Source organism: Tachyglossus aculeatus, chromosome 14 (assembly GCF_015852505.1).
Source record: "Tachyglossus aculeatus isolate mTacAcu1 chromosome 14, mTacAcu1.pri, whole genome shotgun sequence".
Taxonomy (NCBI): Eukaryota; Metazoa; Chordata; class Mammalia; order Monotremata; family Tachyglossidae; genus Tachyglossus; species Tachyglossus aculeatus.
In genome coordinates this window covers 57034657-57062295 of record NC_052079.1, presented here as the reverse complement: position 1 = coordinate 57062295, position 27639 = coordinate 57034657, and the positions used below count along the sequence as shown (strand labels likewise).

Here is a 27639-nt window from a genome sequence, read left to right as displayed (position 1 = left end):
CGGGCAGCGGAGTGAAGTATGGACCGGAGTGGGGAGAGACAGGAGGGTGGGACGTCAGCAAGGAGGATGATGCAGGCATCCAGGCGGGAGAGGAGGAGTGATTAGACGGAGCCAAAGAAAACTCCCGGCTGGGGATCCCAAGCCCACTTCCCAGTCTCCTGCCGAGGTCCCCAGGGGGATTTAGAGGGTGGATTTGCGGCAGTCCCGCCGCGTTGGCAGCTGTGCCACGTGGCAGAGAGGGCCTGGCGAGCTCAAGCCGGCCTGCGCTGGACACCTGCCACAGACCCGCTTTTCTTGGCGGCCGGGGATGGATGGCGTGCCGAGCTCGCACGCGCACACGGGGGGTCGGAAGGTGGGCTGCAGGGGCCGAGGTGGCTTCCAGTAGGCACGGTGGGCCACCACAGCTGGCCTGGCCCAGCCCCCCGACATCCTCCACACCATCCCATTTTTCTGGCTCTCCACTTGAGGAATTGGGACCTCCTGGGAGGCTGTGTGCATGGCTGTGACAGGAGCCAAGTGACGGCAGGGTGGGAACATCGGCTTCCTGTTCCCTCTGGTTTGCTGGGCCTCGTGACGCAGTTTTCCCTGCCCTCCAGAGCCTAGTAGTTGCCTAGTCCGCCGCTTGTTGGACCTCAGCCCCCCCCCGGCCAATCTTTCAGCTCGACTTTTGGTGATTTTAAAGAAACAGCCTGGCCTAATGGATAGAGCGCGGTCCTGGGAGTCGGAAGGATCCGGGTTCCAATCCTGGCTCCGCCACGTGTCCGCTGGGTGACCTTGGGCAAGGCACTTCTCTGGGCCTCCGTTCCCACCTCTGGAAAGTGGGGATAAGACTTGTGAGCCCCGTGTGGAACAGGGACCGTGTCCAACTTGATTAGCTTGTAACTACCCCAGTGCTTAGGACTGTGCCTGACACATAGTAAGCGCTTAACAAATACCATTATTATTAATAATAATAATAGTAATAATGATGACAATTATTAAGCGCTTACTATGTGCAAAGCTCCGTTCTAAGCACTGGGGAGGTTACAAGGTGATCAGGTTGTCCCATGGGGGGCTCACAGTCTTAATCCCCATTTTACAGAGGAGGTAACTGAGGCCCAGAGAAGTGAAGTGACTTGCCCAAAGTCACACAGCTGACAGTTGGCAGAGCCGGGATTTGAACCCCTGACCTCTGACTCCAAAGCCCGTGCCCTTTCCTCTGAGCCACGCTGCTTATTATCGTTATTATCATCATCTCTGTTGTTTTATACTCTCCTAAGTGCTTAGCACAACACTCTTCACACAGTAAGCACCCAATGAATACGATTGATTGATCACTACTGCTACTACTGGTGCCATTTCTAGGCTAAGTGAACTGTACGAAGGAGTTGAGAGACTTGGGTTCTTATCCCGGCTCTTCCAGTTGCCTGCTATGAGACTTTGGGCAAGTCACTTTCCTTCCTCCACACACTCAGTTTCCTCTCTGTAAAATGGGGATGCAAGGTTGTGAGCCCCATGTGGGGCGAAGACTGTATACAGCCTGATTAACTTGTATCGACGCCAGGGCTTAGAACAGTGCCTGTCTTTTTTAATACCATTTAAAAAGAAAAAAACCCCAAACAAAAAAAAACCAACCCGAGATGACTGAGTAACCGCTCTGGGTTTTCCTTTTCTTTCTCTTTCTGGGCTACCTGAGTAACCTCTCCGCGTTTTCCTTCTCTTTCAGGGACTCGAACCGTCATGTTAAGATAAAGCAGAGAAGCTCAGTGCTGAACATGCTAAAGAGGTTAGACAAAATAAGGTTCAGAGGTCACAAGAGAGATGACTTCCTCGATCTAGCCGAGTCTCCGAACGCTTCAGACAACGAGTGTGGGGATGAGCTTCCCCTGAAGATCCCCCGGACGGCTGCCAGAGACCATGAGGAGCTGAGAGATCCCGTGAGTCTATCCAGTGGCCGGCGGGAAATGGCGGGTTTCCGGACCGGGATAGCCGGGCACGTGGGCGGGACCCCCACCACCCCCGGCATCTAATAATAATAATAATGGCATTTATTATCTAGTCAGCCACTCAATCATATTTATTTATTGAGCACTTATTAGGTAGCGAGCAGGAAGGCTGGCCAGGCCTCGGAGCGAGGCGGGAGAAAGACGCTTTGGTACGCATTTATTTGAGGGCGCTTATTATGATGTAGTTGACTTAGTACTGGTTGTACAAATACTATTATTATCTGAGAGTTCAGTGTGTCCATCAGTCAATCAATCAATCGTCTTTATTGAGCGCTTACTGTGTGCAGAGCACTGTACTAAGCGCTTGGGAAGTCCAAGTTGGCAACATATAGAGACAGTCCCTACCCAACAGTGGGCTCACAGTCTAAAAGGGGGAGACGGAGAACAAAACCAAACATACTAACAAAACAAAATGAATAGATATGTACAAGTAAAATAAATAAATAAATAAATAGAGTAATAAATCTGTACAAACATATATCCATATATACAGGTGCTGTGGGGAAGGGAAGGAGGTAAGATGGGGGGATGGAGGGGGGAAGAGGGGGAGAGGAAGGAAGGGGCTCAGTCTGGGAAGGCTTCCTGGATGTAGTTGACTTAGTACTGGTTGTACAAATGCTATTATTATCTGAGAGTTCAGTGTGTCCTTCAAGCACCCCAAAAAAGTTTAATAAATGAGGTTAATGAGGAATAATAATAATAATAATAATAATAATGATGGCATTTGTTAAGCGCTTACTATTTGCAAAGCACTGTTCTAAGCTCAGGGGGGAATACAATGTGATCAAGTTGTCCCACGTGGGGCTCACAGTCTTAATCCCCATTTTTACAGATGAGGTAACTGAGGCTCAGAGAAGTGAAGTGACTGGCCCAAGGTCACACAGCAGACTTGTGGTGGAGCTGGGATTCGAACCCATGGCCTCTGATTCCAAAGCCCATGCTCTTTCCACTGAGCCACGCTGCTTCTCTGAAGAAGAGGACAATCACTAAATAATAATAATAATAATAATGGCATTTGTTAAGCGCTTACTATGTGTGAAGCACTGTTCTAAGCCCTGGGTGGGGTGGGGGGGATAAAAGGTGATCAGGTTGTCCCACGTGGGGCTCACAGTCTTAATCCCCATTTTACAGATGAGGTCACTGAGGCCCAGACAGCAGCAGCCTGGTGGCGCCTATTATAGTAATTAGTAGTAGACATCGTCTTGTTGGTAACAGAAAGAGTAGCAGCAGCAGCGTGGCTCCAGTTATGAGGTAGTAGACGTCATCCTGGTAGTGACAGAAGCAGCAGTAGCCTGGAGGCGCCTATTATGGTTGTTAGTAGTAGATGTAGTTCTGGTGGTGACAGAAGTAGCAGTCTGGTAGCGCTTATTATGATGTAGTAGACGTAATCCTGGTGGCAACAGAGCAGCAGCCTGGTGGCATCTAGTATTCATTCAGTTGTATTTATTGAGCGCTTACTGTGTGCAGAGCACTGTACTAAGCACTTGGAAAGTACAATTCGGCAACAGAGAGAGGAAGTCCCTACCCAACAACGGACCCACAGCCCAGACAACGGGCTCACAGTTTATTACAACGATTATTAATAATTACGGTATTCGTTAAGCGCTTACTACGTACCAAACACTGTTCTAAACACTGGGGTAGATACAAGGTAATCAAGTTGTCCTACTTGGGGATCACAGTCTTAATCTCCATTTGAGAGACGAGGGAACTGAGGCACAGAGACGTGGAACGGCTTACCCGAGGTCACCCAGCAGACAAGTGGGTCTTTTAGACTGTGAGCCCACTGTTGGGTAGGGACTGTCTCTATGTGTTGCCAATTTGTACTTCCCAAGCGCTTAGTACAGTGCTCTGCACATAGTAAGCGCTCAATAAATACGATTGATGATGATGATGATGGCGGAGCCGGGATTAGAACCCAAGTCCTCTGACTCCCAAGGCCGGGCTCTTTCCACTAAGCCACGCTGCTTCTCTAGAAGAAGTAGTAGTAGCACTCCAGTAGTAGACGTCATCCTGGTAGTGACAGAGCAGCAGCAGCAGCCCGGTGGCGCCTACTATAATTTACTAGTAGTAGACGTAGCCTGATGGTGACAGAAACAGCAGCAGCCGGGAAACAACCTGGGACTCAATTAGATTTTATTTTTATGAACGAGGAGGAGCAGCCAACGAATGGCAATAAGCCATTTTCTCCGGAAAATCAAAAGCATCGAATGATTGACAACCCTAGGCTGGGGCATGCTGGGAATGGGGGTTTTGGAGGCAGGTGGTGGTAATAATTATAATAATAACGGCATTTATTAAGCGCTTACTATGTTCAAAGCACTGTTCTAAGCGCTGAGGAGGTTCCAAGGTGACCAGGTTGTCCCACGGGGGGCTCATAGTCTTAATCCCCATTTTACGGATGAGGTAACTGAGGCCCAGAGAAGTGAAGTGACTTGCCCAAAGTCACACAGCTGACAAGTGGCGGAGCCGGGATTTGAACCCATGACCTCTGACTCCAAAGCCCGGGCTATTTCCACTGAGCCACGCTGCTTCTCTTGAGCCGGTAATAATAATAATAATAATAATAATAACGATGGCATTTATTAAGCGCTTACTATGTGCCAAGCACTGTTCTAAGCGCTGGGGGGATACAAGGTGATCAGGTTGTCCCGCGTGGGGCTCACAGTCATCATCCCCATTTTACAGATGAGGTAACTGAGGCTCCGAGAAGTTAAGTGACTTGCCCAAGGTCACACAGCAGACATGTGGCGGAGCCAGGATTCGAACCCATGACCTCTGACTCCAAAGCCCGTGATCTTTCCACTGAGCCACGCTGCTCCTACACAAATAGCACAACAGAGACAAATAGCGGTGCTTTCCCCTCTCCCTGCATTTTTTTTTATGGTATTCATTAAGAGCTGACTCTGTGCCAGGTACTGTACTAAGCGCTGAGGTACTAGCGGATCAGGGTGGACACAGTCCCTGTCCCACATGGGGCTCACAGTCTTCATCCCCATTTTGTAGGTGAGAGAACAGAGGCCCAGAGAAGTGAAGCGACTTACCCAAGGCCACACAGCAGACAATCAATCAATCAATCAATTGTATTTATTAAGCGCTTACTGTGTGCAGAGCACTGTACTAAGCGCTTGGGAAGTACAAGTTGGCAACAAGAGGCTCTAATCCCGGCTCTGACAAGAGGCAGAGCCGGGATTAGAACCCCAGACCGGGGCTCTATCCATTAGGCCACCCTGCTTCTCTTCATCTTCGACCTTCAAAGACCTGAGCTCGCTGTGGGAAGCAGCGAGGCCTAGTGGAAAGAGCACTGGTTTGAGAGTCAGAAGGATCCGGGTTCTAATCCCGGCTCCGTCACTCGTCTGCTGTATGACCTTGGGCTAGCCACTTAGCTTCTTTATGCTTCAATTCCCTCATCTGGGATTCATTCAATCAGTTGTATTTATTGAGCGCTTCCTGCGTGCAAAGCACTGTACTGAGCTCTTGGGAGAGTACACTATAACAATAAACGGCTATTACTCTATTTATTTATTTATTTATTTATTTATTTTACTTGTACATATCTACTCTATTTATTTTATTTCATTAGTATGTTTGGTTTTGTTCTCTGTCTCCCCCTTTTAGACTGTGAGCCCACTGTTGGGTAGGGACCGTCTCTATATGTTGCCAATTTGTACTTCCCAAGCGCTTAGTACAGTGTTCTGCACCTTGTAAGCGCTCAATAAATACGATTGATGATGATGATGATGATATTCCCTGCCCGTAACGAGCTTACAGTGTAGGGGGACTCAACCCCTGCTCTCCCTCCTACTTAGACGGTGATCCCCAAGTGGGACCTGATTATCTCATATCGACCCCGGCGCTTGGCACATAGTAAGCACTTCACAAATCCCACAGGTATTACAAGCCCCTAGCCTCCTTTCGCCACCAATCTTTGTTTCTCAGAGTTGAAATTCCGGCCTTTACCCTTCCCAACGTGAGGAGTTCGAGGAATCGGAAAACAAAAACCCGTTAAGGGTGTGAGGAGTTCGAGGAATCGGAAAACAAAAACCCGTTAAAGGTGTTTGGAGGGCGGTGCTCCCTGAGGATAGAAGTCTCCTAAAAGGCAAACCAGAGTATAGAAGCGCCAACTTCCGATGAATATTTTTCCTTTTTTCCCCCCACTAGGGTTTTCTTATTCCTTTAAACTTTGGGAAATAAGGGAATCTGTCTTTCTTTAGAATCCTGAAGTTCGCCTGAATGCTCTGAATAACCGCATAATAATACTAATGGTGGTATTTGTTGAGCGCTTACTGTGTGCCAAGCACTAAACTAAGCACTGGAGTCAATGCCAGATTCATTCATTCAATCGTATTTGTTGAGCGCTTACTGTGTGCCAAGCACTAAACTAAGCACTGGAGTCAACGCCAGATTCATTCATTCATTCATTCAATCGTATTTGTTGAGCGCCTACTGTGTGCCAAGCACTAAACTAAGCACTGGAGTCAATGCCAGATTCATTCATTCATTCATTCAATCGTATTTGTTGAGTGCTTACTGTGTGCCAAGCACTAAACTAAGCACTGGAGTCAATGCCAGATTCATTCATTCATTCAGTCGTATTTGTTGAGCGCTTACTGTGTGCAGAGCACTGGACTAAGCGCTTGGGAAGTCCAAGTCGGCAACATATAGAGACGGCCCCTACCCAACAACGGGCTCACAGTCTAGATAATCAGGTTGGACACAGTCCCTTTCTCACGTAAGGCTCATAGTCTAAATAGGAGGAAGAATGGGCTTTTATCCCCATTTTACAAATGAGGAAGCCGAGGCACAGGGAAAATGAAGTGTATATGTGTTTGTACATATTTATTACTCTATTTATTTATTTATTTTATTTGTACATATCTATTCTATTTATTTTGTTAGTATGTTTGGTTTTGTTCTCTGTCTCCCCCCTTTTTAGACTGTGAGCCCACTGTTGGGTAGGGACTGTCTCTCTATGTTGCCAATTTGTACTTCCCAAGCACTTAGTACAGTGCTCTGCACACAGTAAGCGCTCAATAAATACGATTGATGATGATGAAGCGAGTTGCCCATTGTCACGCAGCAGGCTGGCGGCGGAGTTGGGATCCGAACTCAGGTCCTTCTGACTCCTAGTCCCGGGCTCTATCCACTGAACCACACCGCCTCTCATTCATTCATTCATTCAGTCGTATTTATTGAGCGCTCACTGTGTGCAAGAGCACTGTACTAAGCGCTTGGGAAGTACAAGTTGGCGACATGTAGAGACTCTCATCCGTCTCTTGGGTAGATCCCAAAGCTGAACCCCGTGAGGAGGGTTCAGCAGACGAAACCTCGCTTCACGTCCAGTTCCCGCAGTGTCGGTCATCTTGCCCTCTCCAATCAGCGGTGTTTATTGAGCCCTTCCTGTGGGCAGAGCCCTGTACTAAGCACTTAACTGTGGTATTTGTTAGGCGCTTACTATGTGCCAAGCACTGTACTATGCGGTGGGGCGGATTCAAGCAAATCGGGTTGGGCACAGTCCCTGCCCCACGTGGGTTTCACAGTCTTCATCCCCATTTTACGTCGCTTGGGAGGGTACGATAGAGTGGGAAGACGCGATCCCTGCCCACAAGGAGCTTAGGGCCTAGAAAGAGTTTAGAGTCCAAGGCAGCGTGGCGCAGTGGAAAGAGCACGGGCTTGGGAGTCAGAGGTCATGGGTTCAAATCCTGGCTCCACCAATTGTCAGCTGTGTGACTCTGAGCAAGTCACTTCACTTCTCTGGGCTTCAGTTCCCTCATCTGGAAAATGGGGATTAATGTGAGCCCCCTGTGGGACAACCTGATCACCTTGTAACCTCCCCAGTACTTAGAACAGTGCTTTGCACATAGTAAGCGCTTAATAAATGCCATCATTATTATTATTATTATTATTATTATTATTATTTGGGCAAGTCACTTCACTTCTCTGGGCCTCAGTTCCCTCATCTGGAAAATGGGGATTAATGTGAGCCCCCCATGGGACAACCTGATCACCTTGTAACCTCCCCAGCGCTTAGAACAGTGCTTTGCACATAGTAAGAGCTTAATAAATGCCATCATCGTTATTATTATTATTATTATTTGGGCAAGTCACTTCACTTCTCTGGGCCTCAGTTCCCTCATCTGGAAAATGGGGATTAACGTGAGCCCCCCGTGGGACAACCTGATCACCTTGTAACCTCCCCAGTGCTTAGAACAGTGCTTGGCACATAGTAAGCGCTTAATTCTGGGCCTCAGTTCCCTCATCTGTAAAATAGGGATTAATGTGAGCCCCCCGTGGGACAACCTGATCACCTTGTAACCTCCCCAGCGCTTAGAACAGTGCTTTGCACATAGTAAGCGCTTAATAAATGCCATCATCATTATTATTATTATTATTTGGGCAAGTCACTACACTTCTCTGGGCCTCAGTTCCCTCATCTGGAAAATGGGGATTAATGTGAGCCCCCCATGGAACAACCTGATCACCTTGTAACCTCCCCAGCACTTAGAACAGTGCTTGGGACATAGTAAGCGCTTAATAAATGCCATCATTATTATTATTATTATTATTATTTGGGCAAGTCACTTCACTTCTCTGGGCCTCAGTTCCCTCATCTGGAATATGGGGATTAACGTGAGCCCCCCCGTGGGACAACCTGATCACCTTGTAACCTCCCCAGTGCTTAGAACAGTGCTTGGCACATAGTAAGCGCTTAATAAATGCCATCATTATTATTATTCTTATTTGGGCAAGTCACTTCACTTCTCTGGGCCTCAGTTCCCTCATCTGGAAAATGGGGATTAATGTGAGCCCCCCAAGGGACAACCTGATCACCTTGTAATCTCCCCCTTTTAGACTGTGAGCCCACTGTTGGGTAGGGACTGTCTCTATATGTTGCCAACTTGTACTTCCCAAGGGCTTAGTACAGTGCTCTGCACACAGTAAGCGCTCAATAAATACGATTGATGATGATGATGATGATTGGGCAAGTCACTTCACTTCTCTGGGCCTCAGTTCCCTCATCTGGAAAATGGGGATTAATGTGAGCCCCCCAAGGGACAACCTGATCACCTTGTAACCTCCCCAGTGCTTAGAATTGTGCTTTGCACATAGTAAGTGCTTAATAAATGCCATCATTATTATTATTATTATTTGGCAAGTCACTTCACTTCTCATCTGTAAAATGGGGATTAACGTGAGCCCCCCGTGGGACAACCTGATCACCTTGTAACCTCCCCAGCGCTTAGAACAGTGCTTTGCACATAGTAAGCTCTTAATAAATGCCCTCATGATGATTATTATTATTATTATTATCATCATCATCATCAATCGTATTTATTGAGCGCTTACTATGTGCAGAGCACTGTACTAAGCGCTTGGGAAGTACAAATTGGCAACATATAGAGACAGTCCCTACCCAACAGTGGGCTCACAGTCGAAAAGGGGGAGGCAGAGAACAAAACCAAACATACTAACAAAATAAAATAAATAGAATAGATATGTACAAATAAAATAAATAAATAGAGTAATAAATATGTACAAACATATACACATATATGCATATATGTATATATTATCTAGCAGAGGAGTGCTCGGAAGGCAGAGCCTCGGATTTGGGGTCCAGGCTTGTGTCTCTCGTTGAAGTCCCGCCCTGTCCCGGAGGTAATCCAGACCTTTCCCGGCGCAGGCAGCCGGAGAGCTTGACGTGTGTTAGAAACACCTTCAGAATACGTGAACGCCGTCCCGACGGAAGAAGAAAACTAGCGGGCTGCAGTGTTGGATTCTTTTTTTCAGCCAGAAATAACCAAGTCGGGCTGGTTGCCATAAAAGCAGCAGCGAGGAATCCGTTTTTTCTAGAGCTTCTCATGGTGAATAGCCCATCTTCCCTATCGTTTACTCCCCGCCCCCGCTTCTTTTCGCTCAGTCGTATTTACTGAGCGCTTACTGTGTGCAGAGCACTGCACTAAGCGCTGGGGAAGTCCAAGTTGGCAACATCTGGAGACGGTCCCCACCCGACAGCGGGCTCACAGTCTAGAAGGGGGAGACAGACAGCAGAACGAAACATATTAACAAAATAAAATAAATACGTCATCTGTAAAATGGGGATTAAGACTGTGAGCCCCCCGTGGGACAACCTGATCACCTTGTAACCCCCCCAGCGCTTAGAACAGTGCTTTGCACATAGTAAGCGCTTAATAAATGCCATTAAAAAAAATAGAATAAATACGTACAAATAAAATGAATAGAGTAAATAAAATAAATAAATTCTTCCCCGTTCCCCCACTAAAGAGGGAGGAGGGGAAAGGAGATGGGGTTTTTAGATCTCTACTTTGATGTCCCCACCTCAGCCCCCAAAATGTTCCGCACCATATGTGCTCAAGTTCACGATGAGAAGCAGCGTGGCTCAGTGGAAAGAGCCCGGGCTTTGGAGTCAGAGGTCATGGGTTCAAATCCCGGCTCCACCAATTGTCAGCTGGGTGACTTTGGTCAAGTCACTTAACTTCTCTGGGTCTCAGTTACCTCATCTGGAAAATGGGGATGAAGACTGTGAGCCCCCCGTGGGACAACCTGATCACTTTGTAACCTCCCCATCATCAATCAATCGTATTTATTGAGCGCTTACTATGTGCAGAGCACAGAACAGTGCCCCAGCGCTTAGAACAGTGCTTTGCACATAATAAGCGCTTAATAAATGTCATCATTATTATTAGTGGCTAAAGTCCAGGCCTGGCAGTCAGAAGGACCTGAGTTCCAATCCCAGCTCTGCTACCTGTCTGCCGTGTGACCTCGGGCAAGGTACTTCACTTCTCTGGGCCTCAGTTACCTCATCTGGAAAAAGGGGATTAAGACTGTGAGCCCCATGTGGGATATGGACTGTGTCCAACCTGATTATCTTCTATCTACGCAGCGCTTAGAACAGTGTCTGGCACATAGTAAGCGCTAGCGTGGCCCAGTGGAAAGAGCACGGGCTTTGGAGTCAGAGGTCATGGGTTCGAATCCCGGCTCCACCACTTGTCAGCTGTGGGGCCTTGGGCAAACCACTTAACTTCTCTGTGCCTCAGTTACCTTAAAATGGGATTAAGACTGTGAGCCCCACGTGGGACAACCTGATCACCTTGTATCTCCCAGCGCTTAGAACAGTGCTTTGCACATAGTAAGCGCTTAATAAATGCCATTATTATTATTATTATTATTATTATTAAGTACTTAAAAAAGAGATACTGCACATGCTCAAATGCACGCCACATGTACTCAAGTGCGTAGTGCACAGAGGCAAGCCCACTGGCTTGTGCAGTTCAATTAAAAGGGGAGGACCCCAGAGTCTCAAAGCAACCTTAGTGTTCTCTCTGTATTCCGTACGGTAAACACAGGCACTTCACATAATGGTACTTTCCAAGCGCAGCACCAGTATATATGTATATATGTTTGTACATACTACTCTATTTATTTTACTTGTACATATCTAGTCTATTTTATTTTGTTAGTATGTTTGGTTTTGTTCTCTGTCTCCCCCTTTTAGACTCTGAGCCCACTGCTGGGTAGGGACCGTCTCTATATGTTGCCAACTTGTACTTCCCAAGCACTTGGTACAGTGCTCTGCACACAGTAAGCGCTCAATAAATACGATTGATGATGATGATGCTCAGTAAATGCAGTGAATGAATGAATTATGATGATGGCATTTACAAAGCGCTTACTATGTACTCCGCTCCTCTGCCGCCACTAACCTCCTCACCGGGCCTCGTTCTCGCCCGTCCCGCTTTCGAACCCCGGCCCACGTCCTACCTCTGGCCTGGAATGCCCTCCCTCCTCATATCCGCCAAACTAGCTCTCTCTCTCCCTTCAAAGTCCTACTGAGAGCTCATCTCCTCCAGGAGGCCTTCCCACACTGAGCCCCCCCCCCCCATTATTCTCTCCTCCTCCCCTCCTCATCACCCCCGCTCCCTCCCTCTGCCCTACCCTCTTCCCCTCCCCATAACACTTGCGTATATTTGTATATATTTATGATGTGCATGTAGCTATAATTCTGTTTATTTTGACGGTACTGACACCTGTCTACCTCAATCAATCAATCAATCGTATTTATTGAGCGCTTACTGTGTGCAGGGCACTGTACTAAGCGCTTGGGAAGTACGAGTCGGCAACATATAGAGACGGTCCCTACCCAACAGTGGGCTCACAGTCTAAAAGTCTACTTGTTCTATTTTGCTGTCTGTCTCCCCCTTCTAGACTGTGAGCCCATTGTCGGGTAGGGACTGTTTCTGTCTCTTGCCAAATTGTGCTTTCCAAGCACTTAGTACGGTGCTGCACACACAGTAATCACTCAATAAATATGATTGAATGAATAAATGAATTAATTAAGCCATATAGGCCTCCAGGAGGCCTTCCCAGACTGAGCCCCCTCCTTCCTCTCCCCCTCATCCCCCCTCCATCCCCCCATCTTACCTCCTTCCCTTCCCCACAGCACCTGTATATATGGATATATGTTTGTACGTGTTTATTACTCTATTTATTTATTTATTTTACTTGTACATATGTATTCTATTTATTTTACTCTGTTATTTGTTTATTGTTTATTTATTCTGTTTATTTGTTAATATGTTTTGTTCTCTGTCTCTGTCTCCCCCGTCTAGACTGTGAGCCCACTGTTGGGTAGGGACCGTCTCTATATGTTGCCAACTTGTACTTCCCAAGCGCTTCGCACACAGTAAGTGCTCAATAAATACGATTGAATGAATGACTGTAGTCAGCACTTAAAAAATAGCATAATAATAATAATAACAATATTCTCCCGGACAGCGTGTCCCCAGCCCGGCTTTGATACGGCACCAGATAATCTGGGCCTGTTTCTGTGCCATTTTTGGCTCCGAGCCTCTGTGGCTTGGGCTGTGGGCCACACTCAATTTGGAAGGGAATCACGGAGACTCTGGATGAAGTCCTTGAAATTTCCCGGCATTCCCTAGCCCTGGGACAATTCTCCTCTGCTTCCCTCTGCTTCTCATAATAATAATAATAATAATAATTGGCATTTGTTAAGCGCTTACTATGTGCAAAGCACTGTTCTAAGCACTGGGGAGGATACAGGGTGATCAGGTTGTCCCACGTGGGGCTCACAGTCATCACCCCTATTTTACAGATGAGGTAACTGGGGCTCCAAGAAGTTAAGTGACTTGCCCAAGGTCACACAGCAGACATGTGGCGGAGCCTGGATTTGAACCCATGACCTCTGACTCCAAAGCCCGTGCTCTTTCCAATGAGTAACGCTGCTTCTCTAATTGTGTGCAGAGCACTGTACTAAGCGCTTGGGAAGTACAAGTTGGCAACATATAGAGACAGTCCCTACCCGCCAACGGGCTCACAGTCTAGAAGGGGCAGGCAGACAACAAAGCAAAACATGTGGACAGGTGTCAAGTCGTCGGAACAAATAGAAATAAAGCTAGATGCACATCATTAACAAAATAAATAGAAGATTTTTAACCATCCCCCTCCCAGCTGCACCAAGGATTTTTGCACCCCTTAATCCCCGACCACCTCGGCACCTCTCGGCTCCGCGGCCGACATGCGGATCGGCGCGGAAGCGTGGTCATTCGGGATGGGGATTCTCTCTCACGCCGTGACAGGATGACTGAGACATCTGGAAATGATGAACTCCTCCCCCGTCGCGGCCAAAAAACCCCGGTAGCGCTAGCGGGAGGTGCCGTAGACACAGAGGCCTGAAAGAATCAGGCGCCGTCCCCCCTCCTTCGAGGCTTCACACGGTCCTCCGCCTCCGCCGGCTGCGGATCCTAGATCTGTGGATGATCGCCGGCCCGATTTCCCCCGAACGGCGGCGGCCTCCCCTCATCCGTGCCCTGCATCCTTTCGCCAGGAATACCGGGCCTCTCTCTTCAGGGCCTCGATTTCCCCCGCCACAACTTCCGTTTTCTCCCTCCCTGGCGGGAAAGGACGGGCAGGGGTGTCACCGGGGTGGAGAGACGAAGAATTCCCAAGCCGGGAAACCAGGCAGGTGTCTCAGTCCCGTGGTGTTCTTTATGGAACGCCGCCCGGTCCTTCCAGCCGGCTTTCGCGGTTGCCTCGCCTGCTTTAGGCCGCCAGAGAAATCAATCAATCAATCATATTTATTGAGCGCTTACTGTGTGCAGAGCACTGTACTAAGCGCTTGGGCACTGTACTAAGTGCTTGAAAACGGTCCTCAGGTTGAGGGTGGCTCCGTATTTTAGCCTCAGGAGGGTTGGGGGCCAGCCAAAGAGCTCCCCGCTTAGAAAATCCATCTCTCGAGGCCGCTCGCTGGCATCGGCATCTGCTTACCTCGCTCGGGGCTCGGATCCTCGGGAGGCACTGCCAAATCGGCCTCGCCTCAGCCCCGAGGATGAGCTAGGGCTCGGAGCCGCGCTCCTCCATCCATCCGCCCTCCGCCGTCTCCCCTCCTTTCCCGCTCGCCCCGGTCCGGACGGGATGCCCCGAGGCCCCTTCCCGTCCCAGCTCCTCGGTGACTTCCCTCCTTTTTCCCAGGCTGGTACGGGGACCATCATCATGGCGTCAGGGGTCCAGGATTTTAACCGAACCGAGTCGGACAGATTAAACGAGATCAAAGGTCACCTGGAAATCGCCTTACTGGAAAAACACTTTCTGCGTAAGTACCGGAGAAGGCCGGGGAGATGGAGGCCGGGAAGGGGAGGCCGGGAGGGGTAGCCTCCTTTTCCGCTGCTGCTGCTGCGATGCTGTCGCCCGAGCGTGGGGTGTGAGGATCGCATCTAACCCGCAAATACAGCCATGTGCATACCTCTTTTTTTATATTTATTTTAACGGGCGTTTGTTAAGTGTTTACTCTATTCCAGACATTGTACTAAGCGCTGGGGTAGATCAGAGCTAATCGGGTTGGACACGGTCCCTGTCCCATAAGGGGCACTCGTCTTCATCCCCGTATTACAGATGAGGTAACTGAGGTCCGGAGAAGCGACTCGCCCAAGGTCAAAGCCGGCGGTCAAGTGGGATTAGAATCATCATCAATCGTATTAATTGAGTGCTTACTGTGTGCAGAGCACTGTACTAAGCGCTTGGGAAGTCCAAGTTGGCAACATATAGAGACAGTCCGTACCCAACAGTGGGCTCACAGTCTAAAAGGGGGAGACAGAGAACAAAACCAAACATACTAACAAAATAAAATAAATAGAATAGGTATGTACAAGTAAAATAAATAAATAGAGTAACAAATATGTACAAACATATATATATATACATATATACAGGTATAGATTCTATTCATATATAGAATCCAGGTCCGTCTCGCTTCCGGGTCCGGGCTCGAGCCACTAGGCCAGGCTGCTTCTCCCATACTCGTCGCGTTGGCAGGGTGGAATGATTGGGAATTGATTTGTACATATTTATTCTATTCTATTTATTTTATTTTGTTAATATGTTTTGTTTCGTTGTCTGTCTCCCCCTTCTAGACTGTGAGCCCGCTGTTGGGTAGGGACCGTCTCTATAGGTTGCCAGCTTGTACTTCCCAAGCGCTCAGTACAGTGCTCTGCACACAGTAAGCGCTCAATAAATACGATTGAATGATTAAATGAATGAATCTAACCCGTTGATGTTCATATCTGCTGCAAAACAGACTCCCATCAGCAGATTGCATTTGGATCTGGGCCCTCTGGGCATTTGGCTTCGGCCCCACCCTCAGCCCCACAGCACTTCCTAAGCGTTCAGTACAGTGCTCTGCACACAGTAAGCATTCAGGAAGTAGGACTGAGCAACCGTCTTACGTCTCTATATGTTGCCGACTTGTACTTCCCAAGCGCTTAGTACAGTGCTCTGCACACAGTAAGCGCTCAGTAAATACGATTGATTGATTGATTTAGCTATATAGATACATACTATCAATCATTTATTTATATTAACGACAGTCTCCCCCTTTACACTGCAGGCCCTTTGCGCACAGGGAACCTGTCCGCCAACTCTGTTGTATATTGTATTGTTCTCTCAATCAATCAATCAATCCATCGTATTTATTGAGCACTTACTGTGTGCAGAGCACTGTACTAAGCGCTTGGGAAGTACAAGTTGGCAACATATAGAGACAGTCCCTACCCAACAGTGGGCTCACAGTCTAAAAGACAGTGGGCTCACAGCACACACTCCATAAATACGATTGACTAATGAGAAGCAGCGTGGCTCAGTGGAAAGAGCGCGGGCTTGAGAGTCAGAGGTCATGGGTTCGAATCCCAGCTCCGCCACTTGTCAGCTGTGTGACTTTGGGCAAGTCACTTCACCTCTCTGGGCCTCAGGTACCTCATCTGGAAAATGGGATTAAGACTGTGAGCCCCATGTGGGACAACCTGATCACCTTGTATCTCCCCCAGCGCTTAGAACAGTGCTTGGCATATAGTAAGCACTTAACAAATACCAAAATTATTATTATTATTATGTACGTAGCTGTACATCATGTAGTATCAATCATTTTATTTATGTTAACGACTGTCTCCCCCTCTAGACGGCAAGCTCTTTCCCCTAGGCCATGCTGCTTCTCTATTAACGCTTACTATGTGCCAACTAATACCAGTAATTGATTAATTACTATTACTACGACTTGACCCCCGTCGATAAGGTTTTGGTGTTGAGGTTCCAATTCTGTGCCAGGCCCCGCTAGCTTGAAAAGAACCCACTCCGTCCATACAAGTCTATATGAGTGCATATATGCATCCATACAGCCGTTCACACGTGTATAATTGTAAGCATGCGGGGGTGGAAATGTTATCTCTGGCCACTTTGTCCATCTCGGAAGAGGACGGTGGAATTTTATGCTAATTTGAGCCGCTGAGAGGAGAAGAAAGAGAATCCAGTTTCCCCTTTTAAGGTGCTAATGGAAATCGCAATTCCCCACTGGAAACCTCGCCTCCCTGTTGAAGAGGGTGAATAAATATTAATGAAGCCCGGCAAGGCACCAGAATGTCTCCCCGGCCTGCGTTTTAATGAGGAAAAAACCGTGGAAGGCTTCGACCTCAGATCTTTGCGGGCCGCGCGATCAAAAGCAGTCGATCCTGAAAGGTGGTGGTTGAGTCGGGGTCTCAGCTAAGTGGCCCAGGAATGACACTGGTGGTGTTTCCACCCTGGGGCCCTGAAAGCAGTGTTTCTCTTCCATAAAATTAATTCACTTCCCGAATAATAATAATAATAGTGGTATTTTAAGCTCCTTTTGGGGAGGAAACTGTCTTTGTATTGTTATCATCATCATCATCATCAATCGTATTTATTGAGCGCTTACTGTGTGCAGAGCACTGTACTAAGCGCTTGGGAAGTACAAGTTGGCAACATATAGAGACAGTCCCTACCCAACAGTGGGCTCCCAAATGACAGTACGCGCTCAGTAAATACGATTGACTGACTGGTATTTAATAATAATTGTGGAATTTGTGAGGCACTTACTATATGTCAGGCACTGTACTAAGCTCTGGAGTGGTTATAAGCTAATCGGGTTTGACACAGTCCCTGTCCCACATGAGGCTCTCAGTCTTAATCCCCATTTTACAGATGACGGCACTGAGGCACAGAGAAGTGAAGTGACTTGCCCAGGGTCACAGAGCAGATGAGTGGCGGAGCCGGGATTAGAACCCAGGTCCTTCCGACCCCCAGGCCCGGGCTGTATCCACTAGGCCAAGCTGCTTCCCGATAATAATTAGGGTATTTACTCTCTTACTTGCTTCTGTGGCTACGTTGTGGGAAGGGAATGTGTCTGTTCTTGATGTAATTGTACTCGCCCCAGCACTTAGTACAGTGTTCTGCGCAAAGTCAGCGCTCAGTAAATACGATTTGACTGACTGCTTCTATGGCTACGTTGTGGGGAGGGAATGCGTCTGTTCTTGATGTAATTGTACTCGCCCCAGCACTTAGTACAGTGTTCTGCGCAAAGTCAGCGCTTAGTAAATACGATTTGACTGACTGTTTCTATGGCTACGTTGTGGGAAGGGAATGTGTCTGTTCTTGATGTAATTGTACTCGCCTCAGCACTTAGTACAGTGTTCTGCACAAAGTCAGCGCTCAGTAAATACGATTTGACTGACTGCTTCTATGGCTACGTTGTGGGAAGGGAATGTGTCTGTTCTTGATGTAATTGTACTCGCCCCAGCACTTAGTACAGTGTTCTGCACAAAAATCAGCACTCAGTAAATACGATTTGACTGACTGCTTCTATGGCTACGTTGTGGGAAGGGAATGTGTCTGTTCTTGATGTAATTGTACTCGCCCCAGCACTTAGTACAGTGTTCTGCACAAAGTCAGCGCTCAGTAAATGCGATTTGACTGACTGCTTCTATGGCTACGTTGTGGGAAGGGAATGTGTCTGTTCTTGATGTAATTGTACTCGCCCCAGCACTTAGTACAGTGTTCTGTGCAAAGTCAGTGCTCAGTAAATACGATTTGACTGACTGTTTCTATGGCTACGTTGTGGGAAGGGAATGTGTCTGTTCTTGATGTAATTGTACTCGCCCCAGCACTTAGTACAGTGTTCTGCCCAAAGTCAGCACTCAGTAAATACGATTTGACTGACTGATTCTATGGCTACGTTGTGGGAAGGGAATGTGTCTGTTCTTGATGTAATTGTACTCGCCCCAGCACTTAGTACAGTGTTCTGCGCAAAGTCCGCGCTCAGTAAATACGATTTGACTGACTGCTTCTATGGCTACATTGTGGGAAGGGAATGTGTCTGTTCTTGATGTAATTGTACTCGCCCCAGCACTTAGTACAGTGTTCTGCACAAAGTCAGCACTCAGTAAATACTATTCGACTGACTGGCCTAGCGTTGAACTCCTCATTGTTTACCTCAAGCGCTGGGCGGGAATATGAGCAGACATGACTCTCCACAGGCCGGGGGAAGAGGGAAAGCATTCCCTTGGGGTTTTCCCTGCACGTCTTCCCCTGGAATCGCCCCGGGATTCTGGGAGGAAAAAGCAAAAGAAAAATCCCAGCCCGAGCGGTTTCCGCCGAGGGGATCGGAGTCGTTTTCCGAGTCCCGCGTTGGCTTTGAACGGAAGCAGAGCGAGGAGCGGTCGAGCATCCTCTGCCCTCCTGATGTTCTCCAGCTGTTGTTGGCCTGCTCACCCCCCAGCCCCGACTTCTCCCCCACCATTGCCAACTTGTACTTCCCAAGCGCTTAGTACAGTGCTCTGCACACAGGAAGCGCTCAATAAATACGATTGATTGATTGATTGATTGCCCAACCCGCTCCGATCGGCTCCTCCTCGCAAGATTGGCGGCTCCCCACCCGGGCCCTCAGGGGGTTTGCTGTTTATTTGAGAAGCCGGGACATTGGGAAATGGGGCTCCAGTTCGTTCTCCTGATTCGGAGGCCGGAGTCACCGCTAAGCTATTTCCACACAGTCACAAAAAGACAGAAACCATGCTGGAAGAAGCTGCGGGACATGACGAGGAAGACAAGGAGACCGATCCATCGGTCGTATTTATTGAGTGCTTACTTGGGATAAGCACTTGGGAGAGTCCAGTATAACCATGGAAGAGACACATTCCCTGCCCAAGACAAGCTTATGGTCTGCAGGGAGAGGCATACATTAATATAAATAAATAGATTATGGATATGGACATAATAATAGTAATAATGGCATTTATTAAGCGTTTACTATGTGCAAAGCACTGTTCTGGGCACTGGAGAGGATACAAGGTGATCAGGTTGTCCCACGGGGGGCTCACAGTCTTAACTGTGAGCCCACTGTTGGGTAGGGACCGTCTCTATACGTTGCCAACTTGTACTTCCCAAGCGCTTAGTACAGTGCTCTGCACACAGTAAGCGCTCAATAAATATGATTGAATGAATGAATAATCCCCATTTTACAGATGAGGTAACTGAGGCCCAGAGAAGTGAAGTGACTTGCCCAGAGTCACACAGCTGACCGTTGGCAGAGCTGGGATTTGAACCCATGACCTCTGACTCCAAAGCCCGTGCCCTTTCCACTGAGCCACGCCGCTTCTCATAAGAGCTGTGTGTGACCTGGGGCAAGACACACTGAACATCTCTGTGCTTCAGTTCCCTCGTCTGTAAAACGGGGATGAAGACTTAGAGAAGCAGCTTGGCTCAGTGGAAAGAGCCCGGGCTTTGGAGTCAGAGGTCATGGGTTCTAATCCCGGCTCTGCCACCTGTCAGCTGTGTGACTTTGGGCAAGTCACTTCACTTCTCTGGGCCTCAGTTCCCTCATCTGTAAAATGGGGGGGAAGACTGTGAGCCCCACAACCTGGTCGCCTTGTAACCTCCCCGGCGCTTAGAATGGTTCTTTGCACGTAAATGCCATCATTATTATTATTATTATTAACAAATGCCATAAATAAAAGAGAGAGGGAGGGAGCTGCCTGGACGCCGTTGTAGCGAGGCCTGCGGGGAGAGGAGGTGGAGCAGGCTGGACCTGGCCAAAATGAACAGGTCACTCGGTCCACTGTGGTAGGCATTTTGAGAGACTCATTCCTCTGTCTCTCTCCGTCTCTCTGTTTCGCAAAAATTCCCTGTTAGAGGTGAGAGAGAATTTGACCTCTTGGAACATGTCTGCGTCACAGGCCCCGGGAGAGTATAATCCTGGGAATGGGTCTCTAGGGAGGGCTTTATTTTTCTCCAGTAGGTCACTGCAGGAACAAATGAGGTCACCCCTTTCTTGTGCAAGAAGAAAAGCCGAGAGGCTAGCCCCAAACAGATCCTCCCCCGAAATGTTTCTGCGAAGCCTGTAGTAAAACACACAATCAGTGCCAACGATTGAGTGCTTACTGGATTGATTGATTTTGTTAGTATGTTTGGTTTTGTTCTCCGTCTCCCCCTTTTAGACTGTGAGCCCACTGTTGGGTAGGGACCGTCTCTAGATGTTGCCAACTTGGACTTCCCAAGCGCTTAGTACAGTGCTCTGCACACAGTAAGCGCTCAATAAATACGATTGATGATGATGATTAGTCAGGGAAGACTTCTGGGAGGAGATGTGCTTTCGATAATTATCATTAGGTTGACCCATCCTGACACATGAGCTGTAATCAAGGGCGAGAATGGATAGCTATCCAGAATCTTCCCGCGCCTTTAATAGCCGTTCTCTTGCCTCGAATCGCTCATTCATTCATTCATTCATTCATTCATTCATTCAATCGTATTTATTGAGCGCTTACTCTGTGCAGAGCACTGCACTAAGCGCTTGGGAAGTACAAGTTGGCAACAGACAGAAATGGTCTGTACCCAACGACGGGCTCACAGTCTAGAAGCGGGGAGGCAGACGACCAAACAAAACAAGTAGACAGGGGTCAATACCATCAAAACAGACACATTCATGCAATCATATTTATTGAGCGCTTACTGTGCTCAGAGCACTGTACTAAGCGCTTGGGAAATACAAATTGGCAGCAGATAGAGACGGTCCATACCCAACGACGGGCTCACAGTCTAGAAGCGGGGAGGCAGATGACAAAACAAAACAAGTAAACAGGCGTCAATACCATCAAAATAGAGAAATTCATTCAATCGTATTTACTGAGCGCTTACTGTGTGCAGAGCACTGTCCTAAGCGCTTGGGAAGTACAAATTGGCAACAGATAGAGACGGTCCCTACCCAGATAGAGATGGTCCCTACCCAACGATGGGGTCACAGTCTAGAAGTGGGGAGACAGACGACAAAACAAAACAAGTAGACAGGCATCAATACCATCAAAATAGAGAAATTCATTCAATCGTATTTGCTGAGCGCTTACTGTGTGCAGAGCACTGTACTAAGGGCTTGGGAAGTACAAATTGGCAACAAATAGAGACGGTCCCTACCCAACGACAGGCTCACAGTCTAGAAGCGGGGAGACAGACGACAAAGCAAAACAAGTAGACAGGCGTCAATACCATCAAAATAGATAAATTCATTCAATTGTATTTACTGAGCACTTACTGTGTGCAGAGCACTGTACTAAGCACTTGGGAAGTACAAATTGGCAACAGATAGAGACGGTCCCTACCCAACGACGGGCTCACAGTCTAGAAGCGGGGAGACAGACAACAAAACAAGTAGACAGGGGTCAATACCATCAAAATAGATAAATTCATTCAGTCGTATTTACTGAGCGCTTACTGTGTGCAGAGCACTGTACTAAGCGCTTGGGAAGTACAAATTGGCAACAGATTCCCTCAGGTTTTCTGGGGGAAACCGAGGCACAAGGGAGTTGTCAGTAGCAACAACTGCAGCGCCACTTTAGCCTTAATAGCATGCCCTTTTGGAGAGAGCCTGGGCCTCGGAGTTGGAAGGACTCGAGCTGTGATCCCAGTTTCGCCATTCGTCTGCTGTGTGACCTTGGGCAATTCACTTCACTTCTCTGGGCCTCATTACCTCATCTGTAAAATGGGGCTAATACTGCGAGCCCCGTGTGAGATAGGAACTGTGTCCAACCTAATTAACTTGTATCTACTCTAGTGCTTAGAACAGTGCTTGGCACATAATAATAATAATAATAATGGCATTTTTATTAAGCGCTTACTATGTGCAAAGCACTGTACTAAGCGCTGGGGAGATTACAAGGAGATCAGGTTGTCCCACAGCGGGCTTACAGTCGTAATCCCCATTTTACAGATGAGGGAACTGAGGCCCAGAGAAGTTAAGTGACTTGCCCAAAGTCACACAGCTGACAATTGGCAGAGCCAGGATTCGAACCCATGACCCCCAACCCCAAAGCCCGGGCTCTTTCCACTGAGCCACATAGTAAGCACTTAACAAGTACCATGATAATAATAATAATAATATTAATTTGTAGCTACCCTAGTGCTTAGAACAGAGCTTGGCACATAGCATGTAACAAGTACCATGATAATAATAATATTAATTTGTATCTACCCTAGTGCTTAGAACAGAGCTTGACACATAGTAAGCATGTAACAAGTACCATGATAATAATAATATCAATTTGTATCTACCCTAGTGCTTAGAACAGTGCTTGGCACATAGTAAGCACGAACAAGTACCATGATAATAATATTAATTTGTATCTACCCTAGTGCTTAGAACAGAGCTTGGCACATATTAAGCACATAACAAGTACCATGATAATAATAATATTAATTAGTATCTACCCTAGTGCTTAGAACAGTGCTTGGAACATAGTAAGCACGTAACAAGTACCATGATAATAATAATAATATTAATTTGTATCTACCCTAGTGCTTAGAACAGAGCTTGGCACATAGTAAGCACTTAACAAGTACCATGATAATAATAATAATAATATTAATTAGTATCTACCCTAGTGCTTAGAACGGTGCTTGGAACATAGTAAGCACGTAACAAGTACCATGATAATAATAATAATATTAATTTGTATCTACCCTAGTGCTTAGAACAGAGCTTGGCACATAGTAAGCACGTAACAAGTACCATGATAATAATAATATTAATTTGTATCTACCCTAAGTGCTTAGAACAGAGCTTGGCACATTGTAAGCACGTAACAAGTACCATGATAATAATAATAATAATAATAATAACAATAACAATAATAATAACATTAATTTGTATCTACCCTAGTGCTTAGAACAGAGCTTGGCACATAGTAAGCACGTAACAAGTACCATGATAATAATAATATTAATTAGTATCTACCCTAGTGCTTAGAACAGTGCTTGGAACATAGTAAGCACGTAACAAGTACCATGATAATAATAATAATAATAATATTAATTTGTATCTACCCTAGTGCTTAGAACAGAGCTTGGCACATAGTAAGCACGTAGCAAGTACCATGATAATAATGATAATAATATTAATTAGTATCTACCCTAGTGCTTAGAACAGTGCTTGGAACATAGTAAGCACGAACAAGTACCATGATAATAATAATATTAATTTGTATCTACCCTAAGTGCTTAGAACAGAGCTTGGCACATAGTAAGCACGTAACAAGTACCATGATAATAATAATAATAATATTAATTAGTATCTACCCAGTGCTTAGAACAGTGCTTGGAACATAGTAAGCATGTAACAAGTACCATGATAATAACAATAATAATATTAATTTGTATCTACCCTAGTGCTTAGAACAGAGCATGGCACATAGTAAGCACGTAGCAAGTGCCATGATAATAATAATATTAATTTGTATCTACCCTAGTGCTTAGAAAAGAGCTTGGCACATAGTAAGTGCTTAACAAATACCATAATAATAATAGTAATTATTATTATTTATAGATGTCATTTTAAAAAAGCACCCGGCCTTTGGCGAGCCTCAGTCAATCAGTGAAGCCAGCAAACATCATCTCGCTAGTTTTCACGGGCCTTAATTGAATTATGTTCAATGTCATGGGTGTTTGTTAAGCATCTGGGAGCCGGTGGTTGCCCCAGCCCGATCAATCAATCAATCAATCAATCGTATTTATTGAGCGCTTACTATGTGCAGAGCACTGTACTAAGCGCTTGGGAAGTACAAATTGGCATCACATAGAGACAGTCCCTACCCAACAGTGGGCTCACAGTCTAAAAGGGGGAGACAGAGAACAGAACCAAACATACCAACAAAATAAAATAAGTAGGATAGAAATGTACAAGTAAAATAAATAAATAAATAAATAAATAGAGTAATAAATATGTACAACCATATATACATATATACAGGTGCTGTGGGGAAGGGAAGGAGGTAAGACGGGGGGATGGAGAGGGGGACGAGGGGGAGAGGAAAGAAGGGGCTCGGCAATCTCGATTCGGAACATCTGAGCGCGGGGTTTGGGAGAGTACCTCTCCGGCAGCCGGCTCTGGTGGCCCGTCGCTGATTCCGGTAGCCAGTCGCTGATTCCGGTAGCCAACCCAGCCCTAAGGCTTGGACGCCCCTTGGCCGAACGGAGAACCACTGGCGACCTTTCGCGGCAAGGAACAGATCAGTCGATCAGTGGCATTTATAATAATAATAATGATGGCATTTGTTAAGCGCTTACTATGTGCCAAGCACTGTTCTAAGCGCTGGGGGGGGGGGATAGAGTGTCATCAAGTTGTCCCACGTGGGGCTCACAGTCTTCATCCCCATTTTTACAGATGAGGTAACTGAGGCTCAGAGAAGTGAAGTGACTTGCCCATGGTCACACAGCAGACTTGTGGTGGAGCCGGGATGCGAACCCATGACCTCCGACTCCAAAGCCCGGGCTCTTTCCACTGAGCCACGCTGCATTTATCCCTTCAAGGCCCTACTGAGAGCTCACCTCCTCCAGGAAGCCTTCCCAGACTGAGCCCCCTCCTTCTTCTCCCCCTCCCCATCCCCCCCGCCTTACCTCCTTCCCTTCCCCACAGCACCTGTATATATGGATATATGTTTGTACGGATTTATTACTCTATTTTACTTGTACATATCTATTCTATTTATTTTATTTTGTTAGTATGTTTGGTTTTGTTCTCTGTCTCCCCCTTCTAGACTGTGAGCCCACTGTTGGGTAGGGACCGTCTCTGTATGTTGCCAACTTGGACTTCCCACGTGCTTAGTACAGTGCTCTGCACACAGTAAGTGCTCAATAAGTATGATTGATTGATTGAACGCTTATTGTGTGTGGAGCACTGTACTAAACGCTTGGGAGAGGACGGTACAACAGAGTGGGTGGATGTGATCCTCACCCACAAGGAGGGTGAGGGTTAGGAGGCCTTCCCAGACTGAGCCCCCTCCTCCCCGTCCCCATCCCCCCCGCCTTACCTCCTTCCCTTCTCCACACCACCTGTATATATGTTTGTACATATTTATTACTCTATTTATTGATTTTATTTGTACATATTTATTCTATTTATTTTATTTTGTAAATATGTTTTGTCTTGTTGTCTGCCTCCCCCTTCTAGACTGTGATGCACACAGTAAGCGCTCAATAAATACGGTTGAATGAAAGGAACTTACAGTCTAGATGTGAAATACCAAGAAAGCCAAGTGATTGGCCCACTTGGTATATATGTTTGTTCATATTTATTACTCTATTTATTTATTTTATTTGTACATATTCTATTTATTTTATTTTGTGAATATGTTTTGTCTTGTTATCTGTCTCCCCCTTCTAGACTGCGATGCACACAGTAAGCGCTCAGTAAATACGATTGAATGAAAGGAATTTACAGTCTAGATGCGAAATACCAAGGAAGCCAAGTGATTGGCCCACTTGGTATATATGTTTGTTCGTATTTATTACTCTATTTATTGATTTTATTTGTACATATTTATTCTATTCATTTTATTTTGTAAATATGTTTTGTCTTGTTGTCTGTCTCCCCCTTCTAGACTGCGATGCACACAGTAAGCGCTCAGTAAATACGATTGAATGAAAGGAACTTACAGTCTAGATGCGAAATACCAAGAAAGCCAAGTGATTGGCCCACTTGGTATATATGTCTGTTCATATTTATTACTCCATTTATTTTATTTGTACATATTTATTCTATTTATTTTATTTTGTAAATATGTTTTGTCTTGTTGTCTGTCTCCCCCTTCTAGACTGTGAGCCTGTATATATGTATATATGTTTGTACATATTTATTACTCTATTTATTTATTTATTTATTTATTTTACTGGTACATATCTATTCCATTTATTTTATTTTTTTAGTATGTTTGGTTTTGTACTCTGTCTCCCCCTTTTAGACTGTGAGCCCAGTGTTGGGTAGGGACTGTCTCTATATGTTGCCAATTTGTACTTCCCAAGCGCTTAGTACAGTGCTCTGCACATAATAAGCGCTCAATAAATATGATTGATTGATTGATTGATTGAGCCCACTGTTGGGGAGGGACCGTCTCTATATGTTGCCAACTTGGACTTCCCAAGTGCTTAGTACAGTGCTCTGCACACAGTAAGCGCTCAGTAAATACGACTGAATGAAAGGAATTTACAGTCTAGATGCGAAATACCAAGAAAGCCAAGTGATTGGCCCACTTGGTATATATGTCTGTTCGTATTTATTACTCCATTTATTTTATTTGTACATACTTATTCTATTTTATTTTGTAAATATGTTTTGTCTTGTTGTCTGTCTCCCCCTTCTAGCCTGTGAGCCCGCTGTTGGGTAGGGACCGTCTCTAGATGTTGCCAACTTGGACTTCCCAAGCGCTTAGTACCGTGCTCTGCACACAGTAAGTGCTCAGTAAATACGACTGAATGAAAGGAATTTACAGTCTAGATGCGAAATACCAAGAAAGCCAAGTGATTGGCCCACTTGGTATATATGTCTGTTCGTATTTACTACTCCATTTATTTTATTTGTACATATTTATTCTATTTATTTTATTTTGTAAATATGTTTTGTTTTGTTGTCTGTCTCCCCCTTCTAGACTGTGAGCCCGCTGTTGGGTAGGGACCGTCTCTAGATGTTGCCAACTTGTACTTCCCAAGCGCTTAGTACAGTGCTCTGCACACAGTAAGTGCTCAATAAATATGATTGATTGATTGATTGGTAAGCCTTTCTCTGACGGGACCCTCCCCAGCCCCCCACCCCTCACCTTTGCAAGGGGCAGTGCCTCCTGCGTTGCCATAGGCCCCGGGGAGATTCAGCGTGGCTCAGTGGAAAGAGCCCGGGCTTGGGAGTCAGAGGTCATGGGTTCGAATCCTGGCTCCCCCACACGTCTGCTGTGTGACCTTGGGCAAGTCACTTCTCTGAGCCACAGCGACCTCATCTGTAAAATGGGGATGAAGACTGTGA

The 27639-nt window shown here is 46.4% G+C and overlaps 1 protein-coding gene across 2 annotated transcripts in view; it reads left to right on the top strand.

The window, feature by feature from the left end:
* The window catches only part of GRAMD4 (GRAM domain containing 4), a 114283-nt gene that overhangs the window by 39307 nt on the left and 47337 nt on the right, over positions 1 to 27639 (top strand). For both annotated transcript variants that reach the window (XM_038756249.1, XM_038756248.1), the window contains exons 2-3: positions 1706 to 1916; positions 14496 to 14616. In XM_038756249.1, coding sequence (XP_038612177.1) covers positions 1706 to 1916; positions 14496 to 14616 — 332 coding nt within the window. The remainder of the gene's footprint in view (positions 1 to 1705; positions 1917 to 14495; positions 14617 to 27639) is intronic.